Consider the following 13,990-nt stretch of genomic DNA (forward strand, 5'->3'; position numbering starts at 1 on the left):
TCACTTAGGAAAGGTTAATGTTGGAACAGTTCTTTAAGGGTTAAGCACATTTTACTAATACTTATACTAACTTGTGTTGTTTTGGGTTGTTGTTGTTGTTTTTTTTTTTAATGCATAGACCTTCTTCCAGTGAAGGAATATTTTTACAGTGTGGTTTTAGTGTATTTGCATCCACCACTGAGGTTAATTCAGTCCATTCATCCCCCACGACCTTGCACAGAAGTGTCTGGATATTGCATAGACAGTGTGAAGGATAATGCATTATGTTGATACTGGGCCTTTAAATTATTTTGCATCCGGAGCAATTGCCTTGTGTTTCCAGACGGACACAAGACAGTGTCCTCGGCATAAGATCGTGTCTCGGACGGGTTTCTGTACGAGGAAAACACAGGTAGAGAATTTGTTTATATGTCAACACCAGTAAAACCACAGTGTTAGCCACAGCTAGCTAGGCTATTAGCATCTGGTTCAGGTTATAAGGCAGCGTTAGCCGAACTGGAACCGACAGGCCGAGGCGAAATACGGACAAAAATTATGATGGTGTGTTTAGATAACTAACATAACAGCTTCGGTTATCTGCTAAGAGTGCCTTTAACCTATATAAATCAACAAAGTCTGTATTTTCCTCCAAAGAAAAACACTACATTACCGGTGACTCTATGCTAATGTTAACTCAGAGTTGGATAAAAGCCCCGATGTCCGCTGACATATGTCCATTTTTAATTGTTTTGTTAATTGTCAGTCTTAAAAGCTTCTCAAACTGATCACCACAGTACTTTTTACATTGTTATAAAGTTTACTACTGTTCGGCTTTGTCCAGGAAGCATCACTGATCAGTCTTTTATCCTTTTAATGTACAGGCTTAAGCTAATGATCAAACCAGGACAAACCGCTAACGTTAGAAGTTGATGCGGTGAAATAATCTGTTGCACTTTTTTGTCCATGTGGAAGAAATCTGAAGAAAACAATGACCTGTGACAAAACCATCAGTAATTAAAATGTTTGTTTATTATGATGTAGAACCGCCTTATTGTATTAAATGGGCAACTTTCTGAATGGAATCTGAGTAATTTTGCTGTTTACCTGCATATCAATCTGGAGAAACACAATAAATCACTGATTTTTCTGTTTATAGGTACGTGTTTGGTTAAAATTAACACTTTTGTTTATTGTAGAAACCTCTGACAATATCAAATTCTGAATACTAATAATACTCAGTTAGAAGAACACTGGTCTACAGGACTTAAGACTGAACTGAAGGCAGGAAGATCCACTAACAAGCATCAACTGAAGGTGATGCTTCGTCTGCTGAACCAGACTTCAGATAGTCTGACTGGCAATCAAGTATTTCAACAATCCTCAAATCTATAACAATCTGAGTTTGTCCAGTTTTGAGCCTCTAAAAATGTAGGGATTACATTTAAAATTGTAATTCGTAAACCTTCCTAAAAACTTTAAACCCACTGAATTATACCTGAACGTCCAGGGGCAGAATTAAATAAAATGTAATGAATTGTGTCATTGTCCAAATACTTATGGGCCTGACTGTATGTGTATAAATGACTACTACCACAACATGTGTTTATAGTCAAGCAATAATGAATTCAGTTTGCAGTGAAATATTCACCAGAAGACTTTTAGTTCTGGAGAGATGATGTGGTCTGTGTGTTTCTATTAACAGGTCTACTGTTCCTGCTGCAGGTCCTCATTTCACTATGGCTCAGAACCAGGTGATCCTGCAGTTCCGCTTTGCCACTTTTGGAGACTCGATGCTGCAGAAAATGAACCTTCTGCGTCATCAGAGACGTTTTTGTGACGTCACTGTGCGCATAAACCAGCTGGAGGTCCCTGGCCACAAGGTGGTGTTTGCTGCTGGTTCATCCTTCTTGAGGGACCAGTTCATCCTCCAGCAGGACTCGAGGGAAGTCCAGATCTCTATGATCCAGGAGGCAGAGGTGGGCAGGCAGTTGTTGCTATCCTGCTATACGGGACAGCTTGAGTTCCCTGAGCTAGAGCTCGTCCATTATCTGACAGTGGCCAGCTTTCTTCAAATGGGCCACATTGTAGAGCAGTGCACTCAAGCACTTAGCAAGTTCATCAAACCTCAGGCTGCTCGACAGCTGACAGTGGATGTGGAAATGAGACGAGACAAGAGGGACGAGGGGTCGTCGTCTCAGGCCTTGAGAGAACAGCAGCACTCCCAGGTCCGGACCAACCATCAAGAGGAGGCCCTGGTCCAACAGGTCAGTGGGGTTGTTCTAATTCTACTACATGATTTTAGGTACAAATCTGAAGTACTTTTATTTACTTGGGTATTTTCATTTTGTACAGCTTTACATTTCTAAACCACCACATCTCAGAGGTGAATATTGGAGTTTTTACTCTGGTGCCTTCCTGTAAATCCAGTGAAAAGTACATCTCTCATTGTTTTTCTGTGATAAAGTAAAGGATAAATTCATCCTGTATGAGTTCAGAAAGTTCTTCTCCCTCTTAACATATATGAACTCTTTAAAAAATCTTCTTTAATTATTATTCTCACTGGATTGCAATGCAAAAACATGATCTTACAGAATGGTGCATCACTGTAGATTAAACTACCCACAATGTATGAAATGGTAAAAAAAAAAAAAAAAGCTCAATCTTAAACATCTACAACTGCAAAAGGCAACATAAACATTAATGCAACAGTACAAATCAACCAAAAAAATCAGAATCAACCCCCCCCACCCCCCGCCCCATCAATGTTTTTAAGTGTTTCTATGTCTTTTACTCATGTCACATTCATTCTTTTTTCTTGCCTATATTGATGCAGAAACTACTGTTCAGAGTTCACTACTGGATGGGCTGTTGACAGTGATTCTCTAGATTACTTCCTGTTTTTACAGGAAACACGCAAGAGCAAATAGCATTCCCCTGGGTGTGTCATGAACTTATGGACTCTTCATTTTAGTGATAAGCCTCAGATGCTTTTACTTAAGTGAGTTTTGAATGCATAATTTTGTGAGTAGGTAGTACCTTTATATATTTAACCTGCTGCTTCTTCTACTCTTGGAACAGGTTGAGGAGGACATTGATGACAACAATGGCGATGATGACGATGACCAAGATGATGATGATGATGATGATGATGACGATGATGTCATCATACAGCCCAAGACCCCTCCCCAAATCGTGGAGAGACACCCCAGACAAAACATGGAGGAGAATGACATCACAATAGTGAAGGTGGAGTCTGTGTCTGAGGTGGAGGAAAACCCCATCTCCGGTCAGTTCTCCACCAGCCCCCCTGCAGCCCTCCACTCCCCTGAGCCCCAGCACTCGCTCATCAACTCCACCGTGGACAGTCGGGGCAGTGAGATGGCCGCGCCGCCTGGGAGCATGTCCGGATACCCGCTCAGTCCACCGCCCCCCTCCCCTCCTGCTGAGAAACACATCGTGCACCAGAGGAGCTACGATAAGCCCCTGCAGTGGTACCACCAGTGTCCGAAATGTGCCCGAGTCTTTCGCCAACTGGAGAACTATGCCAACCACCTCAAGATGCATAAGCTGTTCATGTGCCTCCTGTGCGGCAAGACTTTTACACAGAAAGGCAACCTGCACCGACACATGCGGGTCCACGCTGGCATCAAGCCCTTCCAGTGTAAAATCTGTGGAAAAACCTTCACCCAAAAGTGTTCTTTGCTGGACCACCTAAACCTGCACAGTGGGGATAAACCCCACCGCTGTAACTACTGTGACATGGTATTTGCCCACAAGCCCGTTCTCCGCAAGCACCTCAAACAGATCCACGGGAAGAACAGCTTTGACAATGCAAATGAAGGCAGCCTGCATGACGGGGGGCTGGAGTTTGAGTTTGGCCGAATATGAAACCCGCTCGTGTTTTTACATCTGCTGGATCAGTTATTCATGTCGGCTGTGTTGCAGGTTGCTGTTCAGATCACTAGCTGTGGACTCTAATATTCCACCGATAGTTGGAATAACCAGTCTGACTAAAAATGCCTCATGTAAAGCTTCATCAGAACAGCTCTCCAATGGGATTGAGAGGAGTGGTGTACACCTTCGATAATCCACTCAGTGAGAAAATATTGACCAAGGTTGTTGCATGTTTTAAGATAAATGCAACCTATCTAGTTACCAACTTCAAAGCTTTGATCCATCATTAATATTTTTGGAAAAGGAAGAAGCTTCATACATCTGTCAGTTGTTTGAGCAAACAGAATGAGTTGCACAGCTATCGTTCAACAGTTCAGACAGTAATATGGAGGTAGATGATCATGAAATGGAGGATGAGGACAGAATAGAGACAGAGGCCGCTAAAGGTGGCAAGTAAGAGGACTTCAACATCACCTACTGTTTGATGAATCCATTTAACAAATTAATTACATTTTCACAACTAATAGAATTACCACATCATATTCAATTTGTGAGGTGTCTGTTCCTCACAGTATTTATCAGATTTTTTATCAAAAAATATTAAGTTGATGTGAAAAGGCCTAGCCAAGTTTACACGACAACGGCTTTAGGATGAAATGCAAAGCTTTTTTTTTTTTTTTTTTTGCATTTCTGCCTCCTGTTTCAACAGAAATGTCATTTTAGATAATATGGATACAGAAACATTTGAATACAGCCTCCAGAGTAGAATTATTCTCAAATGTCAGTATGTTGCACAGTTTAGCTGAGCTACAACAACAGTTTGACTAAATAGTTTAGTTTGACTATTTTCTTTGTCCCAGTTTAAATTCAAGATCATCTAATCGATGTATTGTTGAAATCCATAGGTGGCGATATGAATTCACTCAGCTCGTTAACCTACACTGTCACAGACCACAATAGTAGTCAATAGCAAGCTAGCTGGTCATCAACCCAGAGAAAAACTGGCTGAACAATGGACAACAATGCAAATGTTTTGTCCAAATAAGATACTTAACACATTTACCTGCAAGTCCAGGTTTAGTTGGACTAATACAGTAATTTATTTTTTTAAGTATCATGTAAGTTGAAGTTTTCAGCAACAACACTTGCTCCACTTTGTTCATGTACATTACACTTTCATTTTAATTGCATGTGTAAATCAGACAACAATAACAGCTGGCTGTACTTCTGGCAGTCTTTGGAGAAATGTCGTGGTCATGTTTGGTGTGTCACTACAAAGTTACATGGGTGACTACTGGCCTGGCATTCATACGACAGCGTTTTCACTTCTTTAATGTTCCAGTGTAAACAGGGATTGTTTTCACTCCATTGTTGTGTAAATCCAACAAGGCAAAGCAAATGCTTTTGTGTTTTTCTGGTGAAACGTTATCCTGTCAACAGGACCATTACTATCTGTCTGTACATCATTGTACATGGAGGTAACATTAGGAGATGTTGCAAGTTTCTACAATGGACAGAAACATGGTGGTAGCAAAGAACAAACTGTAGCTTATTGTTGGAGACCTTTAAATGAAAATGTAAGTATTGTTGAACACCTCAATAGTCAAAAGAGAGAGAGAGCAAAAACAAAAGTCACTCTTTTGTTGTATTTCCTGACGCTTCACAGCCAATGGACCCTTCAAAAAAACATTCAGTTGGGGAATGTAAACATCTCATCAGATCACTTTATTTAGCGTCCATGTAAATTAGGGTTTCTTGAACCAAGCCCCACTAACAGAATCATCAGCCTACCCCCCCCCCCCCCCCCCCCCATGCCCGGAAAAATTTGTGGGACTGGGGGGGATATGTAATTCCTTAAGTAACACGGCAGACCTGTATGTGGAGGACGTGGTGGGTTATAGTGCTCTGTTGATAAAGCTGTGAGAAGGTAAAAGTGAGCTCCTCTTATCACCATATCATTGACAACCTGCTGCCCCCCGAACACAAATTTGCAACCACACAATGTGCCGGACAATATGCCACCCCACCCCCCCACCGCTCACATACCTCGATCCGTCCTCAATCCGGACCTCGATACATAATTCTACAAGTAACACGACGGACCTGTATGTGGAGGATGTGTAGATGAAGCTGTGAGAAAGTGAACTCCTTATCATTGACTATCTGCTGCCCCCCGAGAACAAATTTGCAACCTGGGGGGGGGACAATATGCTGGACGATATGCTTGAACATTGAGCCTCCGATGGCCACTTTCCACAGAAGTATCATCCAATTCCTGAGGGTTAAACTGGAGAACATCAGGACAGATTGAAACATTTTACACACCGCTTCTTCACTGTAGCTTCATTATTGTGGACATTCTTTCTATTATACGATGTAGATGCCTTTTACAGCTTTGTTTTTATTTTTGATAGTCATCATGGGGTGGATGGAATGGCAGAGGTGGGACTGAGCCACTTCCTCGACGCCCCACTTTTATACCTTACTTGAATCTGAAGCACTGAAACACAAAATGTAATGATTGTACATCATTGGTTTTATCGATAACATACATGGTCTTTATGTCTACAGTATTTTGTCCAAAATATATCGCAACGTAAAAACCATCCATCTGTACATTGCGTATTCAGTAAACTGTAGCCATTCTTTCTAACATGTGAATATGATAACATGGACTTTATAACTAAAAGAAACGGGTGTGTAGATGAATATTTTATTGAAGGTCAGCTATTATACTGTATGTCCTGTTGAAATAGTGTCTATCTGAACTGAATTCATTCTTTTATAAAGACTTTTTAGATGAGGTACTATTGGACCAATGTGACATTGTCTCTGTCCTGTGTTCATGGAAGTCAATGCGTGTTCTGAAATTAAAAACTGACTCTTATCCACTTTTGGTCATGTGTTCTTATTTTTTCACATGTCTGCACCTCCTCTTTACACCTGATTTATCTCCAGTTTCTGAAAGCATCATATATTCACTGCTTTCATCTAGAATCAAATAATCTATACAAAGAAAAAACAGGGCAGAAGGGATTGTATGTCATAACAGGATTATAGGATGTGTTGTTTGTTTCTAATGGAGTTTGAGGAAAATAAACCCAGGAATGATCAGACATTTGACAGGAGATAGAACTGTTATTTGTTCTGATGAGAAACAAACACCTTTTAGAATGAATGTAAATGTTTGGGTTGTGGTTTGTCATAGTTTCTGATTATAGTCCAGCACATACAAGGACTTTGTTTCACAAGCTTTTTAATCATTTAGAGTTTGCATTGTGAGTATCTCACAGTGACATGTAAATAAGACTGTTAGGCAAAACTTTTATTGTCTATTCGCAGAGTATGATCACATCTATGAACAGATGAGTCACAGCAGCAACGCTTGAGCCGTTACATCCCCGTTTTCTTTCACTTTGATTCACTTTCACTCTTTTCCACATGTACAATTGTATATTTGTCGCACATTTGGTTTGTGACACACCTAACAATACCTGGTCCTCACATCATTAAAAATTAATCTCATTTTTTTTCTGCACAGATAGCACCAGCTAAAACATTCAAATAACTACATGTATTACATAGTAAAGTCACATCGATTGATTGATTGATTGATTGATTGATGTATTTCTTTCGAACATGAATGTCAAACAGAAGAAAAAAAAAAAATAAACAAAACACTTAAACATAAGACATATAATACATATTCGAAAAGGAGGGAGAAGAAGTACAACTTATGAACTCCCACCCCTTCTCCTTATATAATTAATAACAATAATAACCTTCCTAGTCTAATCATATCTATACACTATGCCATAATATGACTGATACTTACTATTAAATAATTACGTTTCTGGCTTTATATTGTTATGAAAAAATATGATATGATTTACATAAACACATAATACAATAACACATATACACTGAACAAAAATATAAATGCACGACTTTTGTTTTTGCTCCCATTTTTCATGAGCTGAACGCAAAGATCTAAAACTTTTTCTATGTACACAAAAGGCCTATTTCTCTCAAATATTGTTCATAAATTTGTCTAAATCTGTGTTAGTGAGCACTGCTCCTTTGTCCTTTGCTGAGATAATCCATCCACCTCACAGGTGTGGCATATCAAGATGCTGATTAGACAGCAGGATTATTGCACAGGTGTGATTTAGGCTGGCCACAATAAAAGGCCACTCTAAAATGTGCACTTTTACTGTATTGGGTGGTCCAGGGGGGTCAGAAAACCAGTCAGTATTTGGTGTGACCACCATTTTCCTTGCACAGTCTTCTTCATGAATTCTCTGAAACAGCTTTGGAGATGGCTTATGGTAGAGAAATGAACATTCAATTCACAGGCAAAAGCTCTGGTGGAGATTCCTGAAGTCAGCATGCTAATTGCATATTCCCTCAGAACTTGTGACATCTGTGGTATTGTGCTGCGTGATAAAACTGCACATTTTAGAGTGGCTTTTTATTGTGGCCAGCCTAAGGCACACCTGTGCAAAAATCCTGCTGTCTAATCAGCATCTTGATATGCCACACCTGTGAGGTGGACGGATTATCTCAGCAAAGAAGAAGTGTTCACTAACACAAATTTAGACAGATTTGTGAACAATATTTGAGAGAAATAAACCTTGTGTGTACACAGAAAAAGTTTTAGATCTTTCAGTTCAGCTCATGAAAAATGGGAGAAAAAACAAGTCGTGCATTTATATTTTTGTTCAGTGTATGTAAATACATATTCATACACAGATCTATACACACACATACACACCTACATATATACACACACACACACACACACCTATACATACATATACACACACTTACCACATACTTGTACATCTGTTTTTTTCCTGATGTTTCAGTTAAAATAAAGCAGAATTCTGAAGACAGCAGTATGTAAAGGGGAGCCCATCATCCATTTCTACATTCTATTTTTAGCCCAATATACAGGATAATTTAACAATAAATGCAAAAAAACCAAAAGCTAAAAAAAAAAAAAAAAAAAAAAAAAAAAGGTTAAAATCTAATCAAACCTGTGAATACCTCTGATGTCTGCTCAGCATTTCATCTCCATCTCAGTATTCTTCTTGGCAGTTTTATATTGTATTTATTGTATTAATAATGTGTAGTATGATGTACACTTTTATATAGTAATGTGCTGTATACACTGTATTGTCTTGTTTATATGTTTAGTCTGTTTTTAAATGTTGAGGACTACAGATGGAAAATAGCTCCCACCTAAATCTGGCATATTTACACAAAGTAATGTTTTTATTTGTACCGAGTGTTCATCAGTAGGGGTTAGAGCTAATAAGCTATGCTTCTTCTCACTCCTTTTCAAATATGACTCCTTTTCTTTTTTTCTTTTTTGTGTGTATTATTATTTTTTGCTTCCTTGAATTTTCATTTCTATATTATGTTGTGCAAAGAAGTCAATTAGTAGCAATCAGGAAGCTTGTACCATTTCCATAATTGAAAAAAATCAGTATGCACTGTCCTCATCAAATAAACCAAATAAAATAAAAACCTAAATAATTAAAAATTTGGCAGAATAAACAGAAAATGTATATTATCTGCTTGTACGTAACAGATGTTATTGACAGCAGCCCTACAACACACCTTATAGCACAAAATCAACACCATTTATAGGTGTATTTTTGTCTATTCTAGAAACTCCTAAATCTCAAACAACATGTATGTAACATTTATTTGCAGAAAAGAAAACTGATCAGAATTTCCAAAAAACAACAACAAAAAAACCCATAAATAATACACAGAAAAGAAGTTAATTTTTCAACCACAGATGAGTTCAGAAATCAATACAAGTGGAATAATCCTGATTTCTACATTTTCCCTGCATCTTGTCATGCTCTCTGCTATTGGCTGTTTTATTCCAATACGGAACAAAACTGTGACCATCCTTTTTCCTCTTCATCATATTCTAAAGGTTTTCAAACATGTAAAAGCTGAAGTATAAACCTCCATGCATGTGTGTGAACCTGCTACAGAACCTACAACGTGTCAGACTGTCCAAGGCCAAAGACGTATTATACTGATTTGAATAACAATGATTTGAATAAGAGTCGATGCAGTTTGCTGATCAGTATTTTACAGTCTGTCATTGCAGCAGTGATGAGCAGGTCTGCAGGCTGCTGTCAGAAAACTTTGCACTATGTGTTTGATTATGAAACTACAAAAACACTGGTTATTCCCAACATTGGAGTCGGATGCATCTTCAGGTTCACTCAGCTTCTGGTGCTTCTGTATGTGGTCGGGTAAGTCATGTGGTTTTCACTGGTTTAAAGAGCAGATCCTCAGCTTAACCCTTTCATGCATAGTGGTCACTACAGTGGACAGCTATGCTACAGCTGTTCTCTTGTATATTTATGGATTTTGTTGTTTTACTTGCATATCAACCAACTTATGCATCATCCCATACACTGCAATTCATACCATTACTGTAGCTTTCCACTTCTTGATAAACCTGATCTGCAGTAACATACTTGAGTATAAATCAATTGCTAATCGTTATTAGACTGTAATAAACTGTTCTTTTTCTTTTGACAAAAATATGTTGGTTTTTTTGCATATTATCTGAGTGTGTAGTAAGTAGTGTTATAGTATGTTAAAATGTGAAAAAACATCAGTTTAGTAACATTAAACATGTTTTTATTTCATAGTTTTCACACAGTATGTCACTTCAAAAATGAAATGCATAGTGTCCAGCTGAGTAGACATTTTTGTAACTTCGTGGAAAAAAAGGTTCCAAAAGAATTTTCAATCACATTGTTTTTTTCATACCTAAAGAGGAATAAAAACACCCACGAAAAAGATCTTGATTAAGGTACTCATAATTCATGCAGAAAGGGTTAAAGGCCCAGAACGGCTTTTGTGTCAACTTCCAGATGATTTCTTTTTCTCCGGATCTAATCTTTCTTAAGTCATTTATCAGAATTTATTATCATATTATCTTCTGCATTTTGCATTTTTCAGTGTAAATCAGATATTTTCCTATATTTAATTTACTGACCATGTAGATGTGCATAAAAGCTCAGAGTAAATTCAAATGTTATTATTTGAAAACACAGAAAACTGAGGAAAAAATGACTTTTAATGCAAAAATCATCAACTAAACATAAAAGCAAGCATCTGCAGCTGCTGTTATTTGATAAACTCCATGGGTTTTACTGGTGAATCAATGTTGTAGAAGATGATGGTGTTTCCACGTTCACTACGAAGCCTCTGAACATCCAAATGAGTCATATCTGATGACTATGGAAAGACGACAAACTGCACCAATTATTTACATGTACAGGGTGGGGAAGCAAAATTTACAATATTTTGAGGCAGGGATTGAAAGACAGTGTATGACCAATTAGTTTATTGAAAGTCATGAGAATTTATTTGCCACAAGAAAATTTACATAATAGAAAATGTTTTTATTCTATGTGTCCTCCTTCTTTCTCAATAACTGCCTTCACACACTTCCTGAAACCTGCGCAAGTGTTCCTCAAATATTCGGGTGACAACTTCTCCCATTCTTCTTTAATAGTATCTTCCAGACTTTCTCGTAATAGTTTTGCTCATAGTCATTCTCTTCTTTACATTATAAACAGTCTTTATGGACACTCCAACTATTTTTGAAATCTCCTTTGGTGTGACGAGTGCATTCAGCAAATCACACACTCTTTGACGTTTGCTTTCCTGATTACTCATATGGGCAAAAGTTTCTGAAAAGGTATGGATAATAGTGTTAGGTATGATTATGACATCAACATATGTTTGGTTTCAAAACAATTGACGTAGTGCCTGCTGAGAAAAAACAACTAAATGTTCAGTGTAAATTTTGCTTCCCCACCCTGTATTGATATGACTAGTGGATCAGCAGGTACTAAATAGTAGTATATAATTTTGTTATTTGCAAAATTTGTAATTATTGTTTTGAAGTTTTCTATTTTACTCATTCTAACTTGTGAAAATAGTTCGTTCAACATGTTTTTGGTGAAAAACTGTAAAAAGTTAAATTTCATCCTGCTCGGATTTCATGTTCTTTGTGTGATTTTAGGTTCAGTGTGTTAAAACAGCATCTCAAATGAAAAAAAAAACAACAAAAAAAACTGTACAGTCACACAGGTGAGGTTGTGCTGAAAAAATGAACCCAGATAAGGCAAAATAAACAGTTCTTTGATGAGAAATATAAAGGCAAAATCAGAAGTATTCAAAAACGGCCAAAATATACTCAGGCTCCACAAGGTTAAATATTTTAGATCAGTGGATGGTTTTTGTTGCTGGCGTTTGTTTGGGTCTTTATGAGTTAAACAGACTTGAATACATAAAGATACAATACAAACAAAAAGTTAAGGATATTTCTTTTTTTGTCATTTTTTTTGTCATTTATGCCATTTGTAAATAAAGCTGTCTGGTCATTAAAAGAATGTGTTTCAATTCAATTCATACACAAACAAGTAAAAAGCACTGTGCAAGAATCCCAACTGAAACAAATAGCCCCAAAATTAAAAATATCCTTAACTTCTTGTTTGTAGTGTATACTATGAACACGTTAAAATGGCTTTATCTGCTGTGGTTTCAGGTATGTGTGTGTGGTGCAGAAGGCCTACCAGGACACAGACTCTGTTATCAGTTCTGTCACCACCAAAGTGAAAGGATTCGCTTACACTAACACATCTGACATGGATCCACGTTTCTGGGATGGAGCCGATTACATTATTCCCCCTCAGGTAATTAACAGAACTGTTTCTTTTGTTCTAGGAACCTCCTCTGTGCTGATATCGCTGATCTACAATTTTTTAGAACTGATTTGCTTCAGAGATTAAATGTGCTAAATGTTACGTATTTTAATAAGATTAATTGGAAAATAAGTGACAAAAGTGCCGGTTTGCTGATGTTTTCAAGATATATGATTAAGTGTTATTATACATATATATTGGTTTATGTACATTTATATAATAGTTTTATAAATCTTCCACAAAATAGAACCTGTAAAGTGAATGTATTCTAATGTGCAGACAGTGTTTTGAAGTAGATCTTGTAGCTCTGACACAAATATTCCTTTTGAGTCAAACCCATTCTCTCATTAATTCTTGAATTTCACATTTTGACCCAAGGCTGTATCTTGGAAAGTTCAGCCAACCAGCATTTTTTACTTGATTTTTCTTTATCAGTGACTCTCATGTGGTAAAATTTCATTACTTTTATTCTGGAAGCATTTTCCCTGTAGACCAGTGTATTTGCAGACGGCTGACCCTGGACGCTGTGTTCTGATGTGTGTGCTCAGTCTTGCTCCTCTGTTTTGCAGGGAGATCATTCATTCTTTGTACTTACGAATATGGTTGTGACGCCCAAACAAACTCAGTCACGTTGTCCTGAGGTGAGTCAGTCCTAGTTTTACATAACATTTCATTCGGTTGTATTATTACTCATCACATCACTTGTTTTGTCCAAAAAATATTTGAAGTGCGGTGTGGAAAAATTGAAAAAGCAACAAATCCTCTGAAGTTGGCAGCTTTTTTTGTGACTTTATTTTTATGTAACAATACATGGAAAAGAGTTTAAGTCAAGTTTGAATGCAATGTGTTGGAAAAGGAGTTTGCAGCTGGTTCACAATCTCTGTCCTGACACAAACAAGCTCTGTAGATTATCAAAATATGCATAAAAAACATGCATAAAAACAGTATAGTACAAACATAGAAGTATAATGAAATGCATACAGTGTGGCTGGCTCTGGTTTTGCTCATAGACGTTATAGAAGATTACGTATCTGTAATTAGTTTGATTTCAGTTGTGATGAGTTTCTACGGAAGCATATTTCATTCACACAAAAAATAAAATTCGGCTGTGTTTTTCTGAATTAATGAGATAATTATTCTGTAATTACGAGAAAAAATAAGTAAAAAAAAAAAAATTGGCTCTGTTTTTCCGCATTAACGAGATACTGTTTTCTGCAAAAATTTAAATTCGGCCTTGTTTTTCTGAATTAATGAGATAATTATCTTGTAAAAACAGAGCCGAATTTTTATTTTTTCAGAAAACAGTATGCCGTTAATTCAGAAAAACAGAGCCGAATTTTTTTTTACTTATTTTTTTTTCGTAA

The 13,990-nt window shown here is 37.3% G+C and overlaps 2 protein-coding genes across 3 annotated transcripts in view; both read left to right on the top strand.

Moving 5' to 3' along the window:
- Positions 1–197: 197 nt before the first annotated feature.
- zbtb26 (zinc finger and BTB domain containing 26) lies at positions 198–6,764 on the top strand. Of its 2 annotated transcripts, none has more exons than XM_030143686.1 (3): positions 198–391; positions 1,702–2,243; positions 3,058–6,764. In XM_030143686.1, the coding sequence occupies exons 2-3, from the start codon at positions 1,716–1,718 to the stop codon at positions 3,865–3,867; spliced, it is 1,338 nt and encodes a 445-aa protein (XP_029999546.1). In that variant the 5' UTR covers positions 198–391; positions 1,702–1,715; the 3' UTR covers positions 3,868–6,764. The 2 variants fall into 2 exon arrangements, with proteins under 2 accessions (XP_029999546.1, XP_029999545.1); XM_030143685.1 differs by having other exon boundaries at positions 199–391; positions 1,682–2,243.
- Positions 6,765–10,011: 3,247 nt separating this feature from the next.
- Positions 10,012–13,990, top strand: part of p2rx4b (purinergic receptor P2X, ligand-gated ion channel, 4b) — a 9,181-nt gene continuing 5,202 nt past the window's right edge. The window contains exons 1-3 of the mRNA XM_030142797.1: positions 10,012–10,154; positions 12,470–12,617; positions 13,196–13,267. Coding sequence (XP_029998657.1) covers positions 10,012–10,154; positions 12,470–12,617; positions 13,196–13,267 — 363 coding nt within the window. The remainder of the gene's footprint in view (positions 10,155–12,469; positions 12,618–13,195; positions 13,268–13,990) is intronic.

The sequence above is a fragment of the Sphaeramia orbicularis genome, chromosome 9, assembly GCF_902148855.1.
Source record: "Sphaeramia orbicularis chromosome 9, fSphaOr1.1, whole genome shotgun sequence".
Taxonomy (NCBI): domain Eukaryota; kingdom Metazoa; phylum Chordata; class Actinopteri; order Kurtiformes; family Apogonidae; genus Sphaeramia; species Sphaeramia orbicularis.